The 21793-nt window shown below is 34.7% G+C and overlaps 1 protein-coding gene across 8 annotated transcripts in view; it reads left to right on the top strand.

Moving 5' to 3' along the window:
• The window catches only part of CEP126 (centrosomal protein 126), a 71012-nt gene that overhangs the window by 14793 nt on the left and 34426 nt on the right, over positions 1-21793 (top strand). For 6 of the 8 annotated variants that reach the window (XR_011540807.1, XR_011540805.1, XR_011540806.1 and 3 more), the window contains exons 3-4: positions 13990-14135; positions 19082-19193. Coding sequence is in view for 2 of the 8 variants with exons in the window: in XM_008543707.2 (XP_008541929.2) it covers positions 13990-14135; positions 19082-19193 (258 nt within the window). In the remaining 6 variants the exon portion in view is untranslated. Of the gene's footprint in view, positions 1-13989; positions 14136-19081; positions 19194-21793 lie in introns of those variants that run through there. The other 2 variants (XR_011540809.1, XR_011540810.1) reach the window with 1 other exon arrangement.

Consider the following 21793-nt stretch of genomic DNA (forward strand, 5'->3'; position numbering starts at 1 on the left):
CAGAGAAGGTATCTTTCTTGTTTTTGTCGCCAAATCCTTTATTCCCACAGCACTTACCGTAGTGCCTGGCACATAATAGCATAAAAGGAAATCAGTAACTAGTCATTAAATGAATAAAGAAAGAACTATATTAATTATTGTTACAATTGCTTATTAAAACTTTTTATTATTGGGCCTACTATTGTGTTTAGAACTGGAAACTTCTGCTTTTTGGTCACATTGTATCCCTAGTTTAATTCAATTCAGTCTGGCATAGGCTTTATTCCCTATGATCCTGGAAAGTAGTGTGTGAAATTATTACTATCTCCATATATTTTAGCCCAGAGGACAGAGCCACCATGGAAAATATCACCTCTTAGCTTTGGAAATCCATCATTCCTCATTTCCAAACTTTGCTTAACTAGTGGTATTTCCTCAGTTTCTTAAATGCTAATTTTTTTTTTTCTCTTTTCCCAACTCAAGGCCTTTGCGTGCTGTTTCTTCTGCCTAGTGTAGTTTTCCCCCATTCTTTTTGTGACTGGCCTCCTTAGTCTGAAAATTTTAGCTTAGATGTCATGTCTCCAGAGAAATATTCCCTGTTTACTTTATTTAAATTGAGTTCCCTTGGTTCCCTATGTTGAACTAGAGTTTCTTCATATCACTTATGACAATTAGTAATTCTTTGTTTACTTGGTTTTGTTAGCTTACCTCACTAGATTATAAATAACTGCATAGATCATATCTATTTTACTTACTATTATAGCACCAGCAGATAAATTAAGTCAAAATAATAGATAACTGCTTTTTAAAGTGCTGTGATCTATTTGAAGTTGACATATGGTCATCAAGCATTCATTCAACAATGTTTATTAAGCATCTACCAGGTGCAAGGCTTTGTGTTAGGCCTAGGAATTCCAGAAATTAAATTTTTAGCTCCTGCACTCAATGAACTTAGAGTCTGATGGGGAAGACAAACAGTTAAAATGCAATTAATTCTTTCAACAATTCTCCGAAGTACCTGCTGTATTCCAAGCTCTGTGTGCTATGTGCTGACACAGACACTGTCCTTCTTATGATACTTAGTGTCTAATAAACAATACTGAAGAGTAAATACATCATTATGATTTACTGAGATAAATACTACGATAATGTTAAGCTTAATGTTCCACGGAAGACAAACTTTTGTGGTGTGTGGTTATTGGGGATAGAAGTGCTTTGAAGAGAAGAGAAAAATTACAAAAAGGCTGTTACGTAGGGTAATAGAATAATATAGTGGTTCAAAACAAGGCAGAATCAGAAGCCTAGTTTAAACTCCCAGTTCTTCTACTTAGTGATTATGTGACCGTGAAAAAATTACTTAACCTTTGTAAGACTCAGTTTTATCTGTCAAATATTCAACTCAGAGAACTGTTGTGAGATAAGACAAGGTAATGAATATAAAATACTTGTCATATGCAGTGCTTGGCCATAGTTAGCACTTGTAATAAGTGATTGCTATCATTACTCCATTTTCACAGGTCACCTTATGTGTAGTGACTAACTTTCCTTTGCTGGTAGCCTTCCCCCAAACTTTCTTTCTCAATCAATCCCTAGAATCCTGATTGTATCCTCTGCCCAAATACAAAAGTCAATTATATAAACACTTACCCACACGTATAGTGCCTTTGGGAAGAAAGTAAACATGGAAAATGTTTACCCCCTCCTAAAGGAAATTAAGATTTAAAGCAATTGAAGACATGTGATTGTATTAGAAACTGTTCCTAGAACCTCAAATTGAGATAAATGTGTACGCAAGTAATTTTTTAGGAGTGTAAAAAATTCTCTGCTTACAGCTTCTATTTTCTCTATCATAAAGAACATAAGAGGGAGGGAGAAGGTGATAGTGGAAAGCATGAAGAGACTAGTAGATATTTAATAGATACAACGGATGAGATATATGGAGCCATTATTGCTCTTCACTGTTGCATCTAACCATTGCTCTCCCTTTTCTTTAAAATCCCCCAGCTCTTTTGAACATCATCCCATTAAACTATACTGCTCACCGTTATCTCTTATTGCAGTCATCTATGGGATCCTTTATGGCATTCCTTGAAAGTTTTAGCACCTGTCTCTTTTTGTCTCCCTGCTGCTATTCCAGTGACCGTTCTTTGTAATCTGCATAGACTATCCATCTCTGGTGGCCTGTCATTTTCTTGAACTTCACCCATTCAGTGGCACCTCACTTCAGCTATTACCAATTACTCCTCCACCTCCAAAATCTCAGTTTCAGGAATCTCAATTTCTGATCTATACTTCCTGTCTTTCCATGTCACTTCCTCTAATACTTTGAATTCAGCAATTCTAAGACTGCACCTCAGTCCATTTATCTTATCACCCTTTCTCTGTTCATTCCATCCCTTATCTGCTCACTTTTGCTCAAATGGATTTTCTTACTCCCTGGTCTGTCATTATCATTCCTTTGCATTTACCCTCAAATCCCTTGTAGTCAACCTCCACCCTCATAGTAAACACTCTTCTCATTTCTGTCATCAGAATCAGTTTTGCCTGTTTTTGCATTTTGTTTCAGGCTTCTTTCACTTAATGTTGAGATTCATCCATATCATTACATGTATCAGTAGTTCATTCTTTTTTCTTGCTGAGTGGTATTCTGTTGTAAAAATATGCTATAATTTGTTTATGCATTCTTCTATTGATGGGCATTAGGTTGTTCTAATTTGGGACTATTAATAAAGCTGCTGGCAGAAAGATAATTTAAGCTGAAATAGTAAAACATGAAAGAATCAATAAGTAAGAAATCTTTTTGTGGATATATGTTTCATTTCTCCCGAGTAAACACCTAAAAGTAGAATTGCTGGGTCTTAAGCTATGTGTAGGTTTATTCATATGTGAAGCTGTCAAACAGTTTTCCATAAAGGCTAATCATTTTACACACCCATCAGCAATGTGCTTGAATCCCAGTGGCTTCATTACCTTCCCACTCAAGCTTTTTAGTTTTAGTCATATAGTAGGTATAAAATGGTTTTATTTTGTGCTTCCCTGATTAGCCATCCCTGTATGTTTTTTGTGAAGTCTCTTTTCAAATATTTTGTCCATTCTTTCATTGAGTTGTTTGTCTTCTTCTTGTTAAGTTGTAAGATTGTTTATATATTTTGAATACAATTCTTTTGTCAGAGATATATGTCACAAGTATTTTCTTTCAATCTGTGGCTTGCCCTTTCGTTTACTTAATGAAATCTTTCAAAAGAAGTTTTAAGTTTTGATGAAGTACAGTTTCTCAATTTTTTTTCTATAGACAGTTCTTTTTGTGTCCTAAGACGTTTTGTCTACCCCTAGGTTATAAATATAGTCTTCTTATTTTCTTCCAGAAAGTTTACAATTTTAGCTTTTAGGTTTAGGTTTATCATCAGTCTCAAATTATTTGTGTATGGTGTGATGTAAGGGTTGAGGTTCATGTTTTCCATAAGTTTATCTACTTGCTCCAGCACCATTTGTTGAATAAAACAATCCGTTTCTCCATTTAGTGGCCTTGGCACCTCTTTCAAAAGTCAGTGGACCGTATATGTTAGTGTCTACTTGCATGCTCTATATTCTGTTCCATTGGTCTATTTATCCCTATACCAATCCTACACTGCCTTGGTTATTGTAGCATTATAGCAGGAATTCTCAAAAGCCACACTGTTGACACTTTGGAAGAGATCATTCTTTGTTGTGGGGGGCTGCCTATGAACTGTAGGAGTTTTAGCAGCATCCCTGGCCTCTATTCACTAGATACCAGTAACACACCCCTGTCGTGACAATTAAAAATGTCTCCAGACTTTGCCAAAGATCCACTGAGGGGGAAGGAGCAAAATTGCCCCCAGTTGAGAACCACTGTTTTATAGTGAAGTAAGGTAGTGTGAGTCCTCCAATTTTGTTTTAATTCAAGATTGTTTTGCCTACTCTATTTATTTTTGTTTTTCTGTATAAATAAACCTGCCTGGTTTTGCATGGAATTGTGACGAATATAAAGGTCAACTTAGGGGGAATTGATATCTTAACAATACTGAGTGTTGCAATACGTGAAAGCCATGAATATAGCATATCATTTCCTCCTCATGATTTTTTTTGTTTGTTTAATTTCTCTGAAAAGAAATGTCAGCATTTTCTGATTTTCAGTCTAGAGGTCTTGCGTGTCTTTTGTTAAATGACTCCTAAGTATTTCATATTTTGTGATGCTATTGTAAATGAATGTGTTTCAATTTCATTTTCCATTGTTTGCTGCTTATATGTAGAAATACAATTGATTTTTCTATACCAATCTTGTATTCTGAGAACTTGTTAAATTCATTCCTTAGTTCTAGGAGTTATTTTATAAATTCCTTAAAATTTTCTATTTGTATAATTAAGTCATCTGTAAATAAAGGGAATGTAATGTCTACGTTTCCAATTTATATGCCTTTTATTTTTGTGTTGGCTTTATTGAACTTTCTAGGACCTCCAATGCAATGGGGAATATAAGTAATAGGAGTGAGCATCTTTGCCTTCTACGCTTTTGGGAGGAAATATTCACCATTCATCATTATGCTACTAGCCTAGGGATTTTTGGTAGATGGCCTTCATCACATTGAGGAAGTTTCCTTTCATTCCTAGTCTGTGGAGAGTTCTTATCATGAATGTGCCTTGAATATTGTCAAATACTTCTTATTCATTTGTTTTGGCAATCATATAACTTTTTCCCTTTGTCAATATTGTGAATTGTACTGATTAATTTTGAAATGTTAAGGCAACCATGCATTACAGAGAGAACTCTGTAGGACTTTATAAATTTTACTAACATTTTCATAAACAACTTTAGTCTATGTGATCTCTATTTTTTTGTTCACTATTTCATTGGTTTCTTTTTTTATTTTTGTTAGTTCCTTTCTTCTTACTTTAGGATAAGTTTGCTTATCTTCTAGCTTCTTAAGGTGGAAACTGAAATCATTGATTTTAAACCTATCTCCTTTTCTAATATAGGCATTTAAAGTTATAAATTTCCTTCTGAACAATCTTATAACAAAATTAAACAAATCTGATATCCTGTATTTTCATTTTCATTTAGTCTAAAATGTTTTCTCGCTTTGCTTTTGATTTCTTCTTTGACCCATGGCTTATTTAGAAACATGTTGTTATTGTGGTTTTCAATTTCCAATTATTTGGAGCTTTTCCAGATATCATAATTGATTTCTAATTTGAACCTATTTTGGTCAGAGAACATGCTCTGTAAAATTTAAATCTTATGAAATTCATTGACATTTATTTTATGGCTCAACGTAAGATTTCTTATGGTGTACCTGAAAAGAATGTGCAATACAACCGTTGGGTATAAATAGTTGTTGCTCTATAAATATCAACAAGGTCAAAGTAGTTGACCATGTTGTTCAAATCTGTATTCTTACTGATATCTTTTATCTGGTTGTTTTGTCAAATATTAAGAAAGGGATGTTACAATATGCAACTATGATTGTGGATTTGCCAGTTTCTCCCTTTAGTTCTGCATTTGCTTCATGTATCTTGAAGGTCTGTTATTAGATATATTTATGATTTTTATGTCTTCCTGCTGAATTGACCCTTTTATCATTACAAAACATTGTTTACATCTTTGGTATTACTCCTTGTCTTAAAGCCTACTTTGTCTGATATTAATTTAGTCAAATAAATTTCTTCTGCTTTTCCATCCTTTTGCTTTTGACCTATCTGGATTTGCACTGATCCTCTTGGGTCCTGCTTTATATCCAATCTAGCAAGTGCTAAATCAGAAACTGTGAACTGTGAAGGGTCTGAGATTTTAACCTATTTGCAAACCAGTGATTTAGCTTACCACAATTTCATATGTATTTGTAGCAGGCTGAAAAAAACGCAAAATTCCCTCATTCAAAGACAAAGACTGTATATTACTCATGGAAGAAGCAGCAGCCAAAGAAGTATCTTGTGTCAGTTCCCCAACCTCCAGTCCCCAAAGGGCAATACAGTGAGGGCCAGACAGTACCTGTACATGCAGTGGGGTTCATTATACACTAGGAACCACAAAATTTGAAAACTCTGATCTTATACGTGGCTGCTGCCTATCCTCACCACCAGAGAGAGAGAGAGAGAGAGAGAGGCCTTATCTTTACTCTGGAATGTAAGCAAGTATTATCTGGGGAAGCGAAGGAGACACCTCTGTCTTTACTACCCCAGACTGTCTTCATGAAGGGAGACCTCTGTAAGGTTTACTATCCTGGAGTGTTTCCTTATACAAACACTTTTAATTTGGTTGTAAATGCCTTTACTCAGAGGACCTGAACTGTGCAGAAACATGAAATATTCAAAGAGAATGTCTCCCCCAAAATAAGACTTTGCCTTTTAAAGAGCGCTCAGTCCATTTACATTTTATAACTATTGAAATGGTTTGATTTAGTTCTATCATTTAACTATTTTCTATTAATTCTGTATTTTTTTCTGCTTTTTGTGTTTTCCTCCTTTCCTGCCATTCTTTGAGTTGGTCCACAAAAAATTCAATTTTACTTTTTTTAGTGGCTCCCCTATGATTACAACATTCATACCTAACTATTTAGAGCTACTATTAGACCATTTCACATCAAAATGTAAAGATCTTTCAATACTGTAAGTCGATTTACCTCACCAACACTGCTGGCATTATTTGTGCTATTGTTGTCATTTCTTTTACATCTATACATGTTATAAGCCTCACAAAACTATGTGGTAATTTTTGCGTTAATCCTCAGTTGTCTTTTTAACAGTAAGAGAAAAGAGAATAACATATTCTTTTCCATTTTCCCACATACTTATTGTTTCTAGTGTTCTTCATTCCTTTGTGTAGATCCAAGTTTCCATCTGGTATAGTTTCCCTTTTAGCTTGAAGAATTCCTTTGGCATTTCTTGTAGTACAGGACCTCTGGCAACAAACACTCTCAGCTTTTGTTTATCTAAAGATAACTTTATTTTACTTTCATTTTTGAAATATAGTTGCATTGAATATAGAGTTCTGAGCTAGCAGCTATTTTCTTTTAGCACTTTAAAAACACCACTCTATTGTCTTCCAATCTCCATGTTTCTCCTGAGAAGCTGGCTGTCATTCATATTGTTGTTCCCTTATATGTAATGTCCTTTTTCTATGACTACTTTCAAGATTTTATCTTTATCTTTGGTTTTCAGCAGTTTAACTAAAATCTGCCTAGGTCCGTGTTCTTGATATTTATCTTAGTAGGAGTTCACTGAGCTTTCATCTGTAATGTAATATTTTTTCACCAAATTTAGAAAATTTTAAGCCATAGTTATTCAAATGTTTTCTGCCTCATTCTTTTTCTTTCTTTTCTATTTTTGGGACTCTGATTACACACATGTTGTACACATACACGTGATAATGACCACTTATCATTTAGTGACCCATAGATCACTAAAGCTGTTATTCATTATTTTCTGTCTTTTTCACTCTGTTCTTCAAATTAGATAATTTCTATTAATCTGTCCTCATGTTTACTCTCTTCTTATATCTCCAATCTGCTGTTAAGCCTACTAGTAAAATTTTTATTTCAGATACTATAGAACCATTTGGTTCTTCTTTTAAAATAACTTTTATTTCTCTCCTATGTTTTCCTTTAAGTGCTCAAGCTGTAAAAGGTCCTCACACATTCAGTATTTTGAATTTACTAATATAAAACCAATGTAAATATCAATTACATTTTCTCTCTCTTACAATAGTAATAATGGATAATGGTTAACAAATTTTTATTTATTATTCCTTGCTTCCTAGAATCTTTTCAGGATCTCTTATCTTTACAGTACCAATGAGTTGGTGATTAATTCATTTTGCCTGTTTTGAGATATTAAAGAACAAATAACTTATTTTTTTGTTTTTGTGTCTGCTATGCCACATAAGTGTTCACTGTCTTATTTGACAACTCAGATATGAGATATCACTGAACAACATCACGTACTTGAACTAGAGGAAAGTTTACATAACCATTATTTAATAAATTCTCTTAAGCATGTAGGCAGCCATGGATTTCTCAAGCCAACTGTCAGATTTATCTAGAGTTAGCTCCATATCAGCCAGATTAAGGAACAGACCATCAAAGCATTTTCCCAGGAAAAAAACAAATCTATAAGGATCACTGAAACATCACTAAAGTAAATCAGTAATACGTATCAACTAAGGTTTCCTCCTTACCTAGCTAGATAAATGTAAATTGTTCTCATTACCAGTGAAATAGACAGTGCCTTAGAAGAAAAATACAAAAAATACCTTGAACAGACATTTCTGTTAAAAAATCTTTATATGTATATAGTAAGTGTAAATTGTTTTGTACAATTGCATGCTGCACTATCAGCCATGAGACATAGAGGTGACAGTTGCCTAAACTGGCAGTTGCAATGCACTGATACTCTGAAACTGAATAATTTATGGCACAGTGCTATTTACTGAGAACACTTCATTTTATTATCAAAAACTAATTTCCAATATGCCCTTAAATTTTCTTAGAAAAGCATATATAATAAATGGATTTAATAAATCCTTTATAATTAACATAAAGAAGTAAACAATTTTTATTAATAAAGGTTTATCCCCAGCCCACTAAATAAATGATTAAAAACTTATTAAAGTTATTATTCTGGTCACTTACTGCTGTATAACAAAACACCCTAAAACTGAGTGGCTTAAAACAATTTTTACAGTTCTGTGTGTTGGCTGGTTCAGGTGGTAGATTCCCACTTGGAAGTCTCATGCTGTTGCACTCAGATTTTGGCTGTGGATGGAGTTATCTGAAGGTTCTACTGTGCTGGACATCCAAGATGGCTTCTGTCACATGTTTTGTGCTTGGGCTGGCATGCCTAGAACAGCTAGAGGCTAGCCATGCGTCTCTCTCCATGCCCTCTCTCCCTTTAGCTAGCTTGGACTTCTCATCATGGTGACCTCAAGGTTGTCGAACTTCTTACACAGAGTCTGGCTTTCCTTAGAGCAAGCATTCCAAAAGACCAAGTTGGAAGCTGCAAAATTTCTAATCTAGTCTAGGAAGTCACACAGCATCACTTATATAACATTCTATTGGTTATAAGAGAGCCATAGGGCCAGACTGCTTAACATGGAAAGGACTATATAATTATGCTTTATTGGAGACTAGTTCCATGGGAGTGCACTCATATTTTTATCCCTTGACACTGCCATTTTAATCTCAAGTAATAGCATATGAGTTTAATACTTTGAGTTGACTCCACCAGCTTCTACCAAGCAAGCCTCAGCTCCCTCCTCCTAGCAGAAAGTAGAATACTCTACTAAAGCCTGCATTTAATTGCCTCTGTTTTCTTTATCTCTCTCCAAAGACTACATTAAAAAAAATGAACTGATCTGCCATATACTTTATTTTTCTCTTCTCAACTCCCAGTTCTCTCTTTATAGTTGTGTCCAATTTAGGTGTCTTAATATTCACGTCCAACTTGAACCTCTGCCTTCCTCCTTCCTCAAACATTACCTTCCTCTAATCTGGTGGAAATTGGGGTTAGGAATAGGGAAGTAGGTGTTTATCTTACTTCCCACCATAATTGTTCACCTAGTATTATTTCTCCATATAAATTGACCCTAGGTATCGCCAATTTTGTTGAGGCCTGCTGCTGGTTATTGCCAATAATTTTTGGAGGTAGCCCCCTTGATATGCTGTACAGTCTGCGTGCATGGCAACAGAGTCTAAATACCTAACAGGTCCACCATTCTCCAGGATTCCACCACACAAGGCTGCAGTGATGTATCACACTTTATTGAAAGATTTCTGGGTGAAAGTATTTGGAGTAGAACAATTCTTTTTTGTATGGAATTGTCCAATGCATTATATGACATTTAGCGTTCTTGGTCTTCGGGAACTAAAATCTTGTAGCCCACCCCAATAATTGTGACAATCAAAACTCCTCCACAGTTTTTCCCAAGCCATCCTGGGGAAGGATAAAAGTCCCAGGTTGATAGCTACTGGATTAGAGTAATTAAAGGAAACTCTATTTAAAAACAGAAAAATTTTGTAAAATTAAATAACTATGTGTTTTCCTATGGTCTAAGGGAAAACTACTTAAGAAGTTAAATTTATCCCTTTAAAGACCCTCCTAGTTTCTAACCTGTATCCCTTGTCCTCAAGTCTTTGCCTGTCTACAAAAGTCCTTCCTCCTTCAGAAAAGTCACACTGCCTATCAGCAGAGGTTCTAGTCTATTAAGATAACCATCAGTCTCATGTGTCTATTGAGCACTTAAAATGTAACTGGCCCAAATTCAGATGTAAAAATATACTTAGTATGAAAAAGGATAGAAAAAACTCCAATACTTTTTATATTGATACACGTTGAAATGATAATATTTTGGATATATTAAGTTAAATAAAATATTGAAGGGCCAGCAAGGTGGCTCAGCAGTTAAGTTTTCATGTTCCGCTTTGGTGGCCTGGGATTTGCTGGTTTGGATCCCGGGTGCGGACCTACACACCTTATCAAGCCATGCTGTGGAAGGAGTCCCACATATAAAGTAGGGAAATATGGGCACAGATGTTAGCTCAGGGCCAGTCTTCCTCAGCAAAAAGAGGAGGATTGGTGGCAGATGTTAGCTCAGGGCTAATCTTCATCAAAAATAAAGAAAGAAAGAAAGAAAATATTGAAATTAATTTCTTCCCCTTTTTTTAATGTGGCTACTAGAAAATGTAAAATTACATATACAACTTACATTTTATTTCCAGTAGACAGTGCTAATAAATTATGTCTTAGTATGGAAGAGCTTAGGGGTTGAATCTGGTTAGACAAAGGAGCTTAAAGCTGCATTCGTATTGTACAGTACACAAAGTTGAAAAAACATCCTCAATATCAAGGACCTGGGGAGATTCTTATTTTTTGTTGTGTAAAATATACATAACATTAAATTTACCATTTTAAACATTTTTGAGTGTATAGTTGTGGCATTAAGTACATTCATATTGTTGTGCAACCATTACCATCATCCATCCCCATCTGGGGAACTTTTTCTTCTTCCCCAACAAAAATTCTGTACCCATTAAACACTAACTCCCCATACCCTCACTCCCTCCAGCCCCTGGCAACCACGTTGTACTTTCTATCTCTATGAATTAGACTATTCTACGTACGTCATATAAGTGGAATCATACAATATTTGTCATTTTGTGACAGGCTTATTTTACTTAGCAGAATATCTTCATAGTGCATCGATGTTGTATCACATGTCAAAATTTCCTTCCTTTTAAGGCTGGGTAATATTCCATTGTGTGTATATGCCACATTTTGATTATCCATTCTTCTGTCATTGGTCACTTGAGTTGCTTCCACCTTTTGGCTATTGTGAATCATGCTGCTGTGAACATGAGTATATGAATATCTCTTTGAGCCTCTGATTTCACTTCTTTTGAGTAAATTCCCAAAAGTGGAATTGCTGGATCATATGGTAATCATATGGTAATTCTGTGTAATTTTTTGAAGAATCACCATACCGTTTCCTACAGAAGCTGCTCATTTTACATTCCCACCAACAAAACATAAGAGTTTTCATTTCTCTACATCCTTGCCAACAGTTGTAATTTTCCAGATTTTCTATAATAGCCATCCTGATAGGTGTAGAGTGGTATCTCATTGTGGTTTTGATTTGCATTTTCCTAATAATTAGTGTTGCTGAGCATCTGTTCTTGTGCTTATTGGCATTAGTATATCTTTTTTGGAGAAATGTCTATTAAAGTCCTTGTCCCATGGTTTAATCAGGTTATTTTTGTTGTTATTGCATTGTAGGAGTTCTTTATATATTCTTAATATCACTATTTTATCAGATATATGATTTGCAAATATTTTCTCCCATTCCCTGGGTTGCCTTTTCACTATTGATAGTGTTCTTTGATGCATAAAAGTTTTTAATTTTGATGAAGTCAAATTTATTTTTTCTTTTGCTGCCTGTGTTTTTGGTGTCATATCCAAGAAATCATTGCCAAATCCAGTGAAGCTTTCTTCTGTTTTTTTCTAAGAGTTTTATAGTTTTAGCTCTTATGTTTAGGTCTTTGATCCACTTTGAGTTAATTTTTATATATTCTGTAAGATAAGGATCAACTCCATTCTTTTGCATGTGAACATCCAGTTTTCCCAACCCCATTTGCTGAAAAGACTCTTCTTTCCCCAGGGACACAAGGTTTTGACACGTTTGTGGAAAATCATTTGACCATGAAAGAGTTTATTTCTGGGCTCTCTAATCTACTCCACTGGCCTTTGTGCCAGTACTACACTGCTTTTATTACCATAGATTTCTAGTAAGTTTTAAATCAGGAACTGTGAGAGCTCCATCTTTGTTCTTTTTCAAGATTCTTTTGGCTATTTGGGGTCCATTGAGATTTTATATGAATTTTTGGATAGATTTCTCTATTTCTGTAAAACACATCATTGAGATTTTGATAAGGATTGTCACTTTGGGTAATGTTGACATCTTAACAATATTAAGTCTTCCATAACATGGGATGTCTTTCCATTTATTTGTGTCTTCTTAAATTTCTTTCATCAGTGTTTCAGGCGAAAAGTCTTTTACCTCTTGGGTTAAGTTTATTCCTAAGAACTTTATTCTTTTTGATGTTATTGTAAATGGAATTGTTTTCTTAATTTCTTTTCCAGATTGTTCGTTGTTAGCATATAGACGCAACTTACTTTTGTATGTTGATTTTGTATCCTGCAACTTTGCTGAATTTGTTTATTTACTCTAATAGTGTTTTGTGGAATCTTTAGGGTTACTTACATATAATATTACATCATCTGTGAACAGACATGATCTTACTTTTTCCTTTCCAATTTGGATACTTTTTATTTATTTTTCTTGCCTAATTTCTCTGACTAGGATTTCTACTACTATGTCGAATCAAGTGGTGAAAACAGGCTTCCTGGTCTTGACCTAAGGGGATTCTTGAAGGAAATTATTTTGGGAGATAAAAATTCTCTCTCCCACCTGTGACACTACACCACTATCTCCTACCTACCCCAGGGGCTGAACTACTTGGAGCTCTATAGCCCTACTGCCCAGAAGTATAGTTCCCTAAATCTAAGTTGTTTAGACTAGAATAATGATCCAGCCAGTGGAGGTCTTTCGAAGGATGGTTACTATTCACCTGTGCACTAAAGATCTTAAAGTGTTCTTAACCAACCACCCCCCAACCCCATGCATTCCAAAGAGGTCACTTTGAGGTTTCTCTACCAGTGAGTTGCGAGCTTGCCTTTTCATTTTTAATATTGTCCATCAGATAATTATTGAATCACACACACATGCACACGTATTTTCTACAGACAAAATTAATTATTTGAAACAGTTTAAACTAGAGAGCATAAACTCAAATACCTAGGAGCAATCAGAAATAAATGAAATGCGAAAGTTAAAAATAGGGAATGGTAAGGATTATGGGCAGGTGTTTGTAGCCATGTGTGACTGAGTCCAAGTCTGCCAAATCTTCCATATTTTCAAGAAAAATTGAGAATAAAGACTTTTATGTAAACTGTCAGAATTACTAGCACAGTTTAGACTTAACATGACAGCCAATTTTAAACTTTTGGTCTAAAAGAAAAAGAGAAATATACAGTATTCTCCTTACAGCCCAATAATTTACAAGGCTGCTTCTTTCACCAATGAATTAGTTCTTCACATTGCTACCAATAATATAGATTTTTAGAAAAGAATTTTTCCACAGCAGTGCTTAGGAGGTGGAAACGTGTACAGGCCTGCCAGAAATTAGAGAGTCTCATAACAGAGCCTTCTCCTAGTTGCAAAAGACCTGGATAAGATTCTGAAACTACCATTACAAGATATTTAAATTCTTAGCCAAGGGCCTTTTGGTTTTTTAATTTAAAATTCATTGTTTCTAAGTAAGTAAACTTTTGAAATATGAAAATACTGTTATATAATAAATGCATAGTTTTGAAACTATTATCTGTGTTGAGATTTTTAAAAACTTATTGCCTAATTCTATCTACTTTATGTTTTAAATATAGAGCTTTTGAAGAGAAACGAAAAGAACAAGAGGAAAGAGAACACCAAATCAGAGAACAAATACTTCAACAAAGAAAACAAAAGTTTGAAGAAGTTACTGAAAAATTCCAACGTGCCCATATTCCTCTTTCACAGCGAAGGAGAGCAGGTGCCTTAATTTCAACAATATGAGAACAAAAATGAAAGTTATACTCACATTCAACTTGAGTAGACAATAAAATGATAAATTAAGAAACAAAATGGAAATTCAAACTAAAAAGGCCAATATGCCTTTTGAGTCAGAGGACTTTAGCCAAATGAAAAACTGTAATTTGATTTAGGTTTAATTTGGAGAATATTTTGTTGACTCTATTAGTAAATTCTGAATGCTCACAAGTTTGATTCTGTTTCATATGCCTTACAATGTTTTATATTTGTAAAATGATTTAGTAAGTATCTTAATAAAAAGAAAATTTAACATTTAGTTTCCTTAAATCAGTGTCACATTCATTATGGCATTTTATTCACATTTTGATTTCATATTTGAGAGACTGGCAAAATAAAAAGAAAGTCTACAGAGTGATATAATCCAACAATCTAAGACCTGGAACTAACTAAGAATTTAAATATGATTGTGGTCAATTCTTTGGCATCACATCTTTGATTTTTAAACCATAAAGAGTAACACAGAATTAACAACAAAACATCAAAGCTTCAGAAAGAAAAAGGAGAGGCAGAACTTTTATGTATTAAGCTAACATATATTGTACTATGTAGTACTTAGCCCTGGGTTAAGCTGAGATACAGAAAAATCTAATTATGCTCTACAATTAAACATCTCACAAAAAAGATCTTATTTTGGAGATGAGAGTAATATAAACAATTAATGTCAATAAATATAATGATAATTGCTATGGTAGCAGAATGTGTAAAGTACTGTGAGAGCACATAGGAAAGAAGAGTAAACCTATACAGGGACATCATCTCTGGAAAAATGACTTAATTTGAATCTTAAAGAATGAGCATTTTGAGATGCAAAGAGAAAATTTAAAAACATTCCAGGAGGCCGGCCTGCTGGTATAGTGGTTAAGTTTGCACCCTCTGCTTCAGCGGCCCAGGGTTTGGCATGACAGGGTTTGGCCAGGCTGTGGCATGACAAGCATTCCACATACATAATAGAAGATTGAAGGGCCAGCCAGGTGGCACAGTGGTTAAGTTCACACGTTCCACTTTGGTGGCCTGGGGTTCGCCAGTTTGGATCCCAGGTGTGGACCTACACAGCACTTGGCAAGCCATGCTGTGGCAGCCATCCCACATATAAAGTAGAGGAAGATGGGCACAGATGTTAGCTCAGGGCCAGTCTTTCTCAAGCAAAAAGAGGAAGATTGGCAACAGATGTTAGCTCAGGGTCAATCTTCCTCATAAAAAAAAAAGAATTCCAGAACAGCTTTTGCAAACAAATTCTGTATTCAGTGTATCCAAAGCATATCATGGGAAAAATAGAAGAAAAATTGACATAAGACTAGAAAAATAAGTTGGAACAAATCCTCAAGGAGCTTTATATGACATGCTAGGAATTTCGTCTTTATCCAAAATGCAATACTTAAAGTTTTTTAACTGGAAAGCAAGCCATTACTGTGTTATTAAGAGATCTTACTGTAAGTAAGGGCAGCTAGTAACACTGCTAAAAATAACAATAGCTTAAACATGATAAGAGTTTATTTTTCTCTCATATGAGAGTCCAGATTTAGGGAGTCAAAAGCTGGTTTGATAATTATGCAATGTGACTGGGAACCCAGACTCCTTCTCCTCTCAGCTCAACCATCCTTAGCATGTCATTTGTTTCCTCACTCTCATGGTCATATGGTAGCTGGTGGAGCTCCAATGATCATGTCAGTGTTGTAGGCAGGAAGAAGGAAGAAATGTAAAGGACAAAAGGGTATACCTTTGAGCTCCCTTTAAATTGTTTTCCTAGAGGCACCCATCTATCTGCTTATATCTAATTGCCAACTCCATGTACAAGGGAAACTGAAAAAAAAAAAATGTATTTAATGTGGCTATACTGCCACCCCAACAATATAGGCTCTCTTGACAAGAAGGAAAGGAAAAATGTATGTTAGGTAAGAAACTAGAGGTCTCTGCTGTAATTAGATTTGTTTGTTAGAAAGATAATTATAGTTACAACAAGGAACATAGATTGAAGTAGAAACAAACTAATTAAACTGGTAGGAGTCTATTTCAGTCTTTGTGACAAGAGGTATTAAGCTGCAAAATTAAAACATGGCACTGGATATGGCGATAAGAGGTAATATATCCACGAGAAATAATCAATAGGATTCAGTAACTAATTGATGAAGAGTGGTGGAAGAAGGCTAAGAGGAGAACAGTGTCCCTAGGACTTAGCAGAGAGCCTCACACATTTTTAGCACTCAATAAATACTTTTTTAATGAATTAATTATTTTGGTGGATGATGATATTAGTCAAGGTTACAAATAAAGGAATAGAATTAGGTTAGAGGTGTCAAAGATCATTTATTAGGTTTTAAATGCATCTATTTTGAGCCTCCCAGGGCTCATCCAAATGGAGAAATCAAATCAGCAACTAGAAATATGGGTCTAAGACTTAACAAAAAGATATGAAATAGAAATATATATTTAAGAGTCAATAATGAATAGATATGTAGTTGATAAATGAAGCCATGGGAAAGATAAGCTAAATAACAGAATATAGACCACAGATTGAGGACAAGGCCTAAAATAAAACCTTAAGGCATACTAGTATTTACTATAGGTTGAGCAAGAAAAGGTAAAACTGGATTTTGAGAAGTAGTTATGAAGAAAGCAGGAGGGGAAACAAAAGCAAACAAAGAAAATAATGAATAAGAAAGCAAAAGAGAAGGTAGTTTTAAGAATGAAGATGTGGTCAATTGGGTTGAGTGCCTTGGAGAAGTAGTCACCAATCCTGAGTATTATTTGCCCCAAAGAGGGTGCTGACTACCAAGAGTCTAGGTAGAAAAAGTCAGGAGTTTCCGTGAAAACAAATGACACAGACATCCACCCAATGGAATATTATACAACTTTAAAACAATATTGGGGAAACGCTCTATGGACTGATATGGAAAGATCACTAGCAGGTAGATTTAGATGAAGCTAATGAGGTTTAAGTTTCCGGAGCCCTCACTGTCTTGGCCCCTAAATCTAATTTTATAATAGTAATTTTGCATTATTTTTTCTTAATAAGGTCCTCCAAATTGTATAGGCCTTATACTCCCATGCAACCTCGATATATCCCTGATTGCTAGCATATATTGTTAAGTGTAAAAACAAGGTCCAGATCAGTATGCATAATACTCTGCCTTCTATGTAAGACAAGGGGAAAATTAGAATATATATTTATATTTGTTTGTATTCACTTAAAGAAACAGTGAAAGAATGCACAAATGACCAGTGAAAGCAAGACTTCCAAATGTGTATCATATTTGTTTTTTGATTTCTGAATATGAATATATTACATATACAAAATATTAAATTAATATTTTAAGAAAATTCAATGCTCTGGATGAAGAGCAAGAACAAAGTTGTGAAAGACAACTATTTATTTGTCTGTTAGTTTATTCCCAAATTGTGAGAGTTAAACTAAAAGTTCACCAAGTATGAATGATAGCTGACCTTTCCCCTTGCTACAAAGAAGGACAACAGATTGGGGATTTCAATGAGGTCATAAAATTGTTGGAGTGAGAATATTAGAGTAAAAGAAGTGGAAAGGTTGGAGCTCGTGGATTAAATGAGATAATAAAGCCCTAATACACAGTAAGTACTCAAAAAATGTAGGCTTAAATTATCATCAGTGAATGAGAGGTAGTGACTGGGAGGTCATTAGATAACAGCAACAAGAAGCAGTGGTTGTAAATTGACCTCAGTTAGTTTTAAAATTAGTTTTAAGTTCTCTTTGGTAGACAAGAAATGGTGAGGGTTTTAGATGTTAAGTATGCTAATTAGGAAGACAATCAATATATAAAGCCTAATAGTATCTGCCTCAAGAGGATTGGTCCTTTATGATTAGAATATCCAGCAAACCATCCAATAACTGTGCATTCTTCACTAGTATATTATGCCATTGCCCCTTGATTAGAGAAACGGGCTGTCTCTAGACGTCAGTTTGAACTAACCATACATAATATACTGTTTTGCTTAAATATTTTAAGGTAAATAACAAACATTGTAATAGTGGAAAGTCTGATGACATATGGGTTTTTTCAAGGAGAAAGGAGGAAAGACAGTTCAGAGGTGTCAATGGAGAACTAAAGTCACCTACCCTACCTTCAGGCCTTCAGTTATTTGTAGCATGTGATGGGAAGAAAATAATGTCTCCACTTATGAAGGCTACAGGAAAAGCAATATCCTTAAAAGACAGATGTGTTTCAACTCGAACAAGAAGGTGAAAAAAATATTTAGAGAAGTAGGGGAAATAGAGTATGTTGAGTACCAAAGAGCAAAGTGAAAGACTTTGGGAACGTGGATGCCTTTGGGAGGTAGGGTTGGATTAGAGGTTGTGCAGAGTAGTAAGTGGATGAGTGTCCATATAATGTATGACCTTGAACAAGTTTCCTACCTTCTCTGTGCCTCAGTTTCCTCAGTTGCAAATTGGAGATTCAAATAGCATCTGCCCATAGGCTGTAATGAGGATTAAATTAGTTAATACTTAAAAAGTGCTTAAAAATATGTCTCTAACAGTAAGAGCTCAGTAAATATTAGTTGGTCTTTTTATATCTTCCCCTTTTCTCATAAGAATATTTATAAATTTTGTCAGAAATGTATGAAAGTATGAGATCAAATATAGTGGGTTTTGCATGCCAAAATAAAGAATCTGGACATTTATCAAGTTTCTTTTTTCTAGATAAATATTCTTAAAATTGGTGATGAGAATTTTGAGGTAACAATTTCTCTTTGGGGAATTTTATGTCTAAATTTAAAATATTTACACTATTTTAAAAAAATGTTTTCTTTTTTAAAAAGTTTTAAAGTAGTATTTTATCATTGATCAATTAAATTTATAAAGAGATCATGGAAGATGAAGTGATTCTGTACTATTTGATCTTTCTTTATTATCCTTAGTTTTTCAAAAACCAGTTCCTCCATTAGAAGAGGCCCTCAAACAAATTCAGGAATCTAACTTAAAATCAGAAGTAATCCTTCCCTCTTCCCACAGATCAACAATAAACTGGAGGTGAGTAATTTATGATTATTATGTGTACTTATTAATGTATAATAATTAAATAGCTTTATAGTTGCTGAGTTTGTAGGTTTTTTCATTAGTTACTCCTCACCTCTGTTTTAAAGTTTACTATTTTATTTTCACAGATTAAGTTGAGGTAGAGTGGAATATAAATTGCTTCAAGAATAAGACAAAATTCTAATTGTTGTCTTCGGTATTACAATGCTGCCTATGTTGAATAATTTTCTATGGAAACTATCATCAAAACCATTTTAAAATATTGATATTGGTTATTCATCTTTCCCAAGAGGAAAAAATTGTGTTGAATTTTAATGACATACATTTAGGTAAAAGGAGTAGCTTCATCATAGAAATGGTTTTTCCTAACTGAAAATCTTTCCTGGATCTCTTGAAAAAGCTGCAGTGTCTCCTAGTTCCTCACCAGATCAGTTTAAATGAATCATCTAGAAGCAATAGGATGGACCAACCCACCATAGAGTACCTCTGACATCCTCTGTTTTCCATTTATTTATTATAAATGCTTATTGAAGCTACTACATGCTTAGCACTAGATCAGGCATCGTCAAGGGGATATGGAGAAGTATAATATTGTAAAATACAATCCCTAGTGTATAATCTAGGAGAGAGGGGAAATAATGCTTTAAAAAGTATAGAATAGTACCAAATGAGTAATGATAATATTTGATATTTATTTATATAAAGATATCTACAATTCAGACATAAATTATGTTAATATTTTACCTGTACATAATGTTATTTACTAAAATACTTCCATTTTTAGAATATTTGTGGCCAATAGTTGCCTTGATCAGAGCTAAGAACAATTAAATTCATCCTGTCAGTCTTAATTATAGTTCAGGAAAGACCTCATGGAAAAGAAGACTCTTCAGCAAAGCTTTGAAGAAAATAAGAGTTTATCATGAAACAAGTGGATACATGGTATTCCAGACAGAGGGGTGAGCATGTGCAAAGCCTAGAGTAAAGAAGGAATGATGTGTTTTAGGAGTAAGAGTATGGCTGAATGATAGAATGCAAAACACCAATAGCTTGGCTAGATATGAGATTGGAGAGGTAAATGCATCTGTATGCTAAGGAATATAAACTTTATCCTGAGAGTTTAAGAGAAGTCAATGAAGGATTTTAAGCAGATGGATAATAACATCAACTTTTCTTTTTTAACATATCATTCCATTGTGAACAAATGTGCATAAATGGATTGAAAAAGAACAAAACAGGAGGCTATCTCAATGTATGTAATTGAACTTATATGGATCTAGAGCTCGAGAGAGAGATCTAGGCTTAAAATATTTTGAAATCAACACAATGGATGAGATTAGCCATGGAGAATATGTACTGTGATGACAGGACTAGGATAGAACACTGAAGAACAACATTTAAGGAAATGGGGAAAAAGAGAAGCCTGCAAATAAGAACACATGTTTGGTATAAGACTAGGAGAGGTGGTATCACGGAAACTAAGGAATTATAGAGTTTTGTGGAAAAAAACCAGCTTATAGAGACCAAATGGCTTCTTGGGAGTTAGTAACATAAAAAGTTGTATGAGTCAGGATCCTGGTAGGAAACAGGTGGCACAGTTAAAAAGGGTGACTGAAAAGTGGTTTAATAGAGGAACTGGGAAGCCAACAAAGGATGGTGAAGCACCCCCGGAACTGACAACACAGCCAGTATTACCACCACAGACCTGAACAGAAAAGAGCTGTAGCTCTAGAAGAGGGCTCCTGGACAGGACCTGTGGTCCTGGTAGAGGAACATTGCCACTGCTACAGCAAGCCCAGCAGAGAGGAAGCCAGAGGAATAATTATCAAAAACCTCTTTCTTCTGTCACCCTCCCATCTCTTGCTAGTGCTTTCCAAACTTAGCCATAAATCAAAAGGCAAGGGATCATTCAGTCTCTGCCAGCAGAGATAAGTGGAGAAGTGTGGAATGTGAATCTGGAGGGGCAGAGAGAATATCCAGCACAGAAGCAATGTGTCCACTATATTTCACAACAAAAATATCATACAGGTGACTTTTGTCAGAGCAATCTCAGTGGAGGGATGGAGACAGAAAAGAGATTGCAGAGAGTTGAAAAGAAATGGAGAGCAAGAAAGTAAAGATAACAAGTATAGCTTGTCTGTGAAAGAAAAAGAGAGATAGAACAATAGCCAGGGGGAATGTGGGGCAAAGATATGGCTTTTTCCCTTAAGATGGAATAGATCTTATCATGTTTAAGTATGGATGTCAAACTGATGAGTAACAGAATTGCAGTCTAGAAAAGCAGAGGAGGATAAAAATGTGAAGTGTCTTAAGTACCTATTCTGTACCGGGCATTGATTAGCACTGTTTACACCTATGAATGAGACATAGCCCTTTGCCCAAGAAGGTTTACATTACATTAAACTATAATACCACGCAGTTACATTATAATACCATATAATGATATTTACATTATAATACACATGTAATACTAGGTAATGAAGGCTGTTACAGAAATATTAGCAAAGTGATAAAGAAGTACAAAATTTAAAGTTGGAAAGAAGCCTTAAAGGATGAGTATGAATTGTCTAATGAAGCCTCGGTTGGGTTTAGGC

Source organism: Equus przewalskii, chromosome 6 (genome assembly GCF_037783145.1).
Source record: "Equus przewalskii isolate Varuska chromosome 6, EquPr2, whole genome shotgun sequence".
Taxonomy (NCBI): Eukaryota; Metazoa; Chordata; class Mammalia; order Perissodactyla; family Equidae; genus Equus; species Equus przewalskii.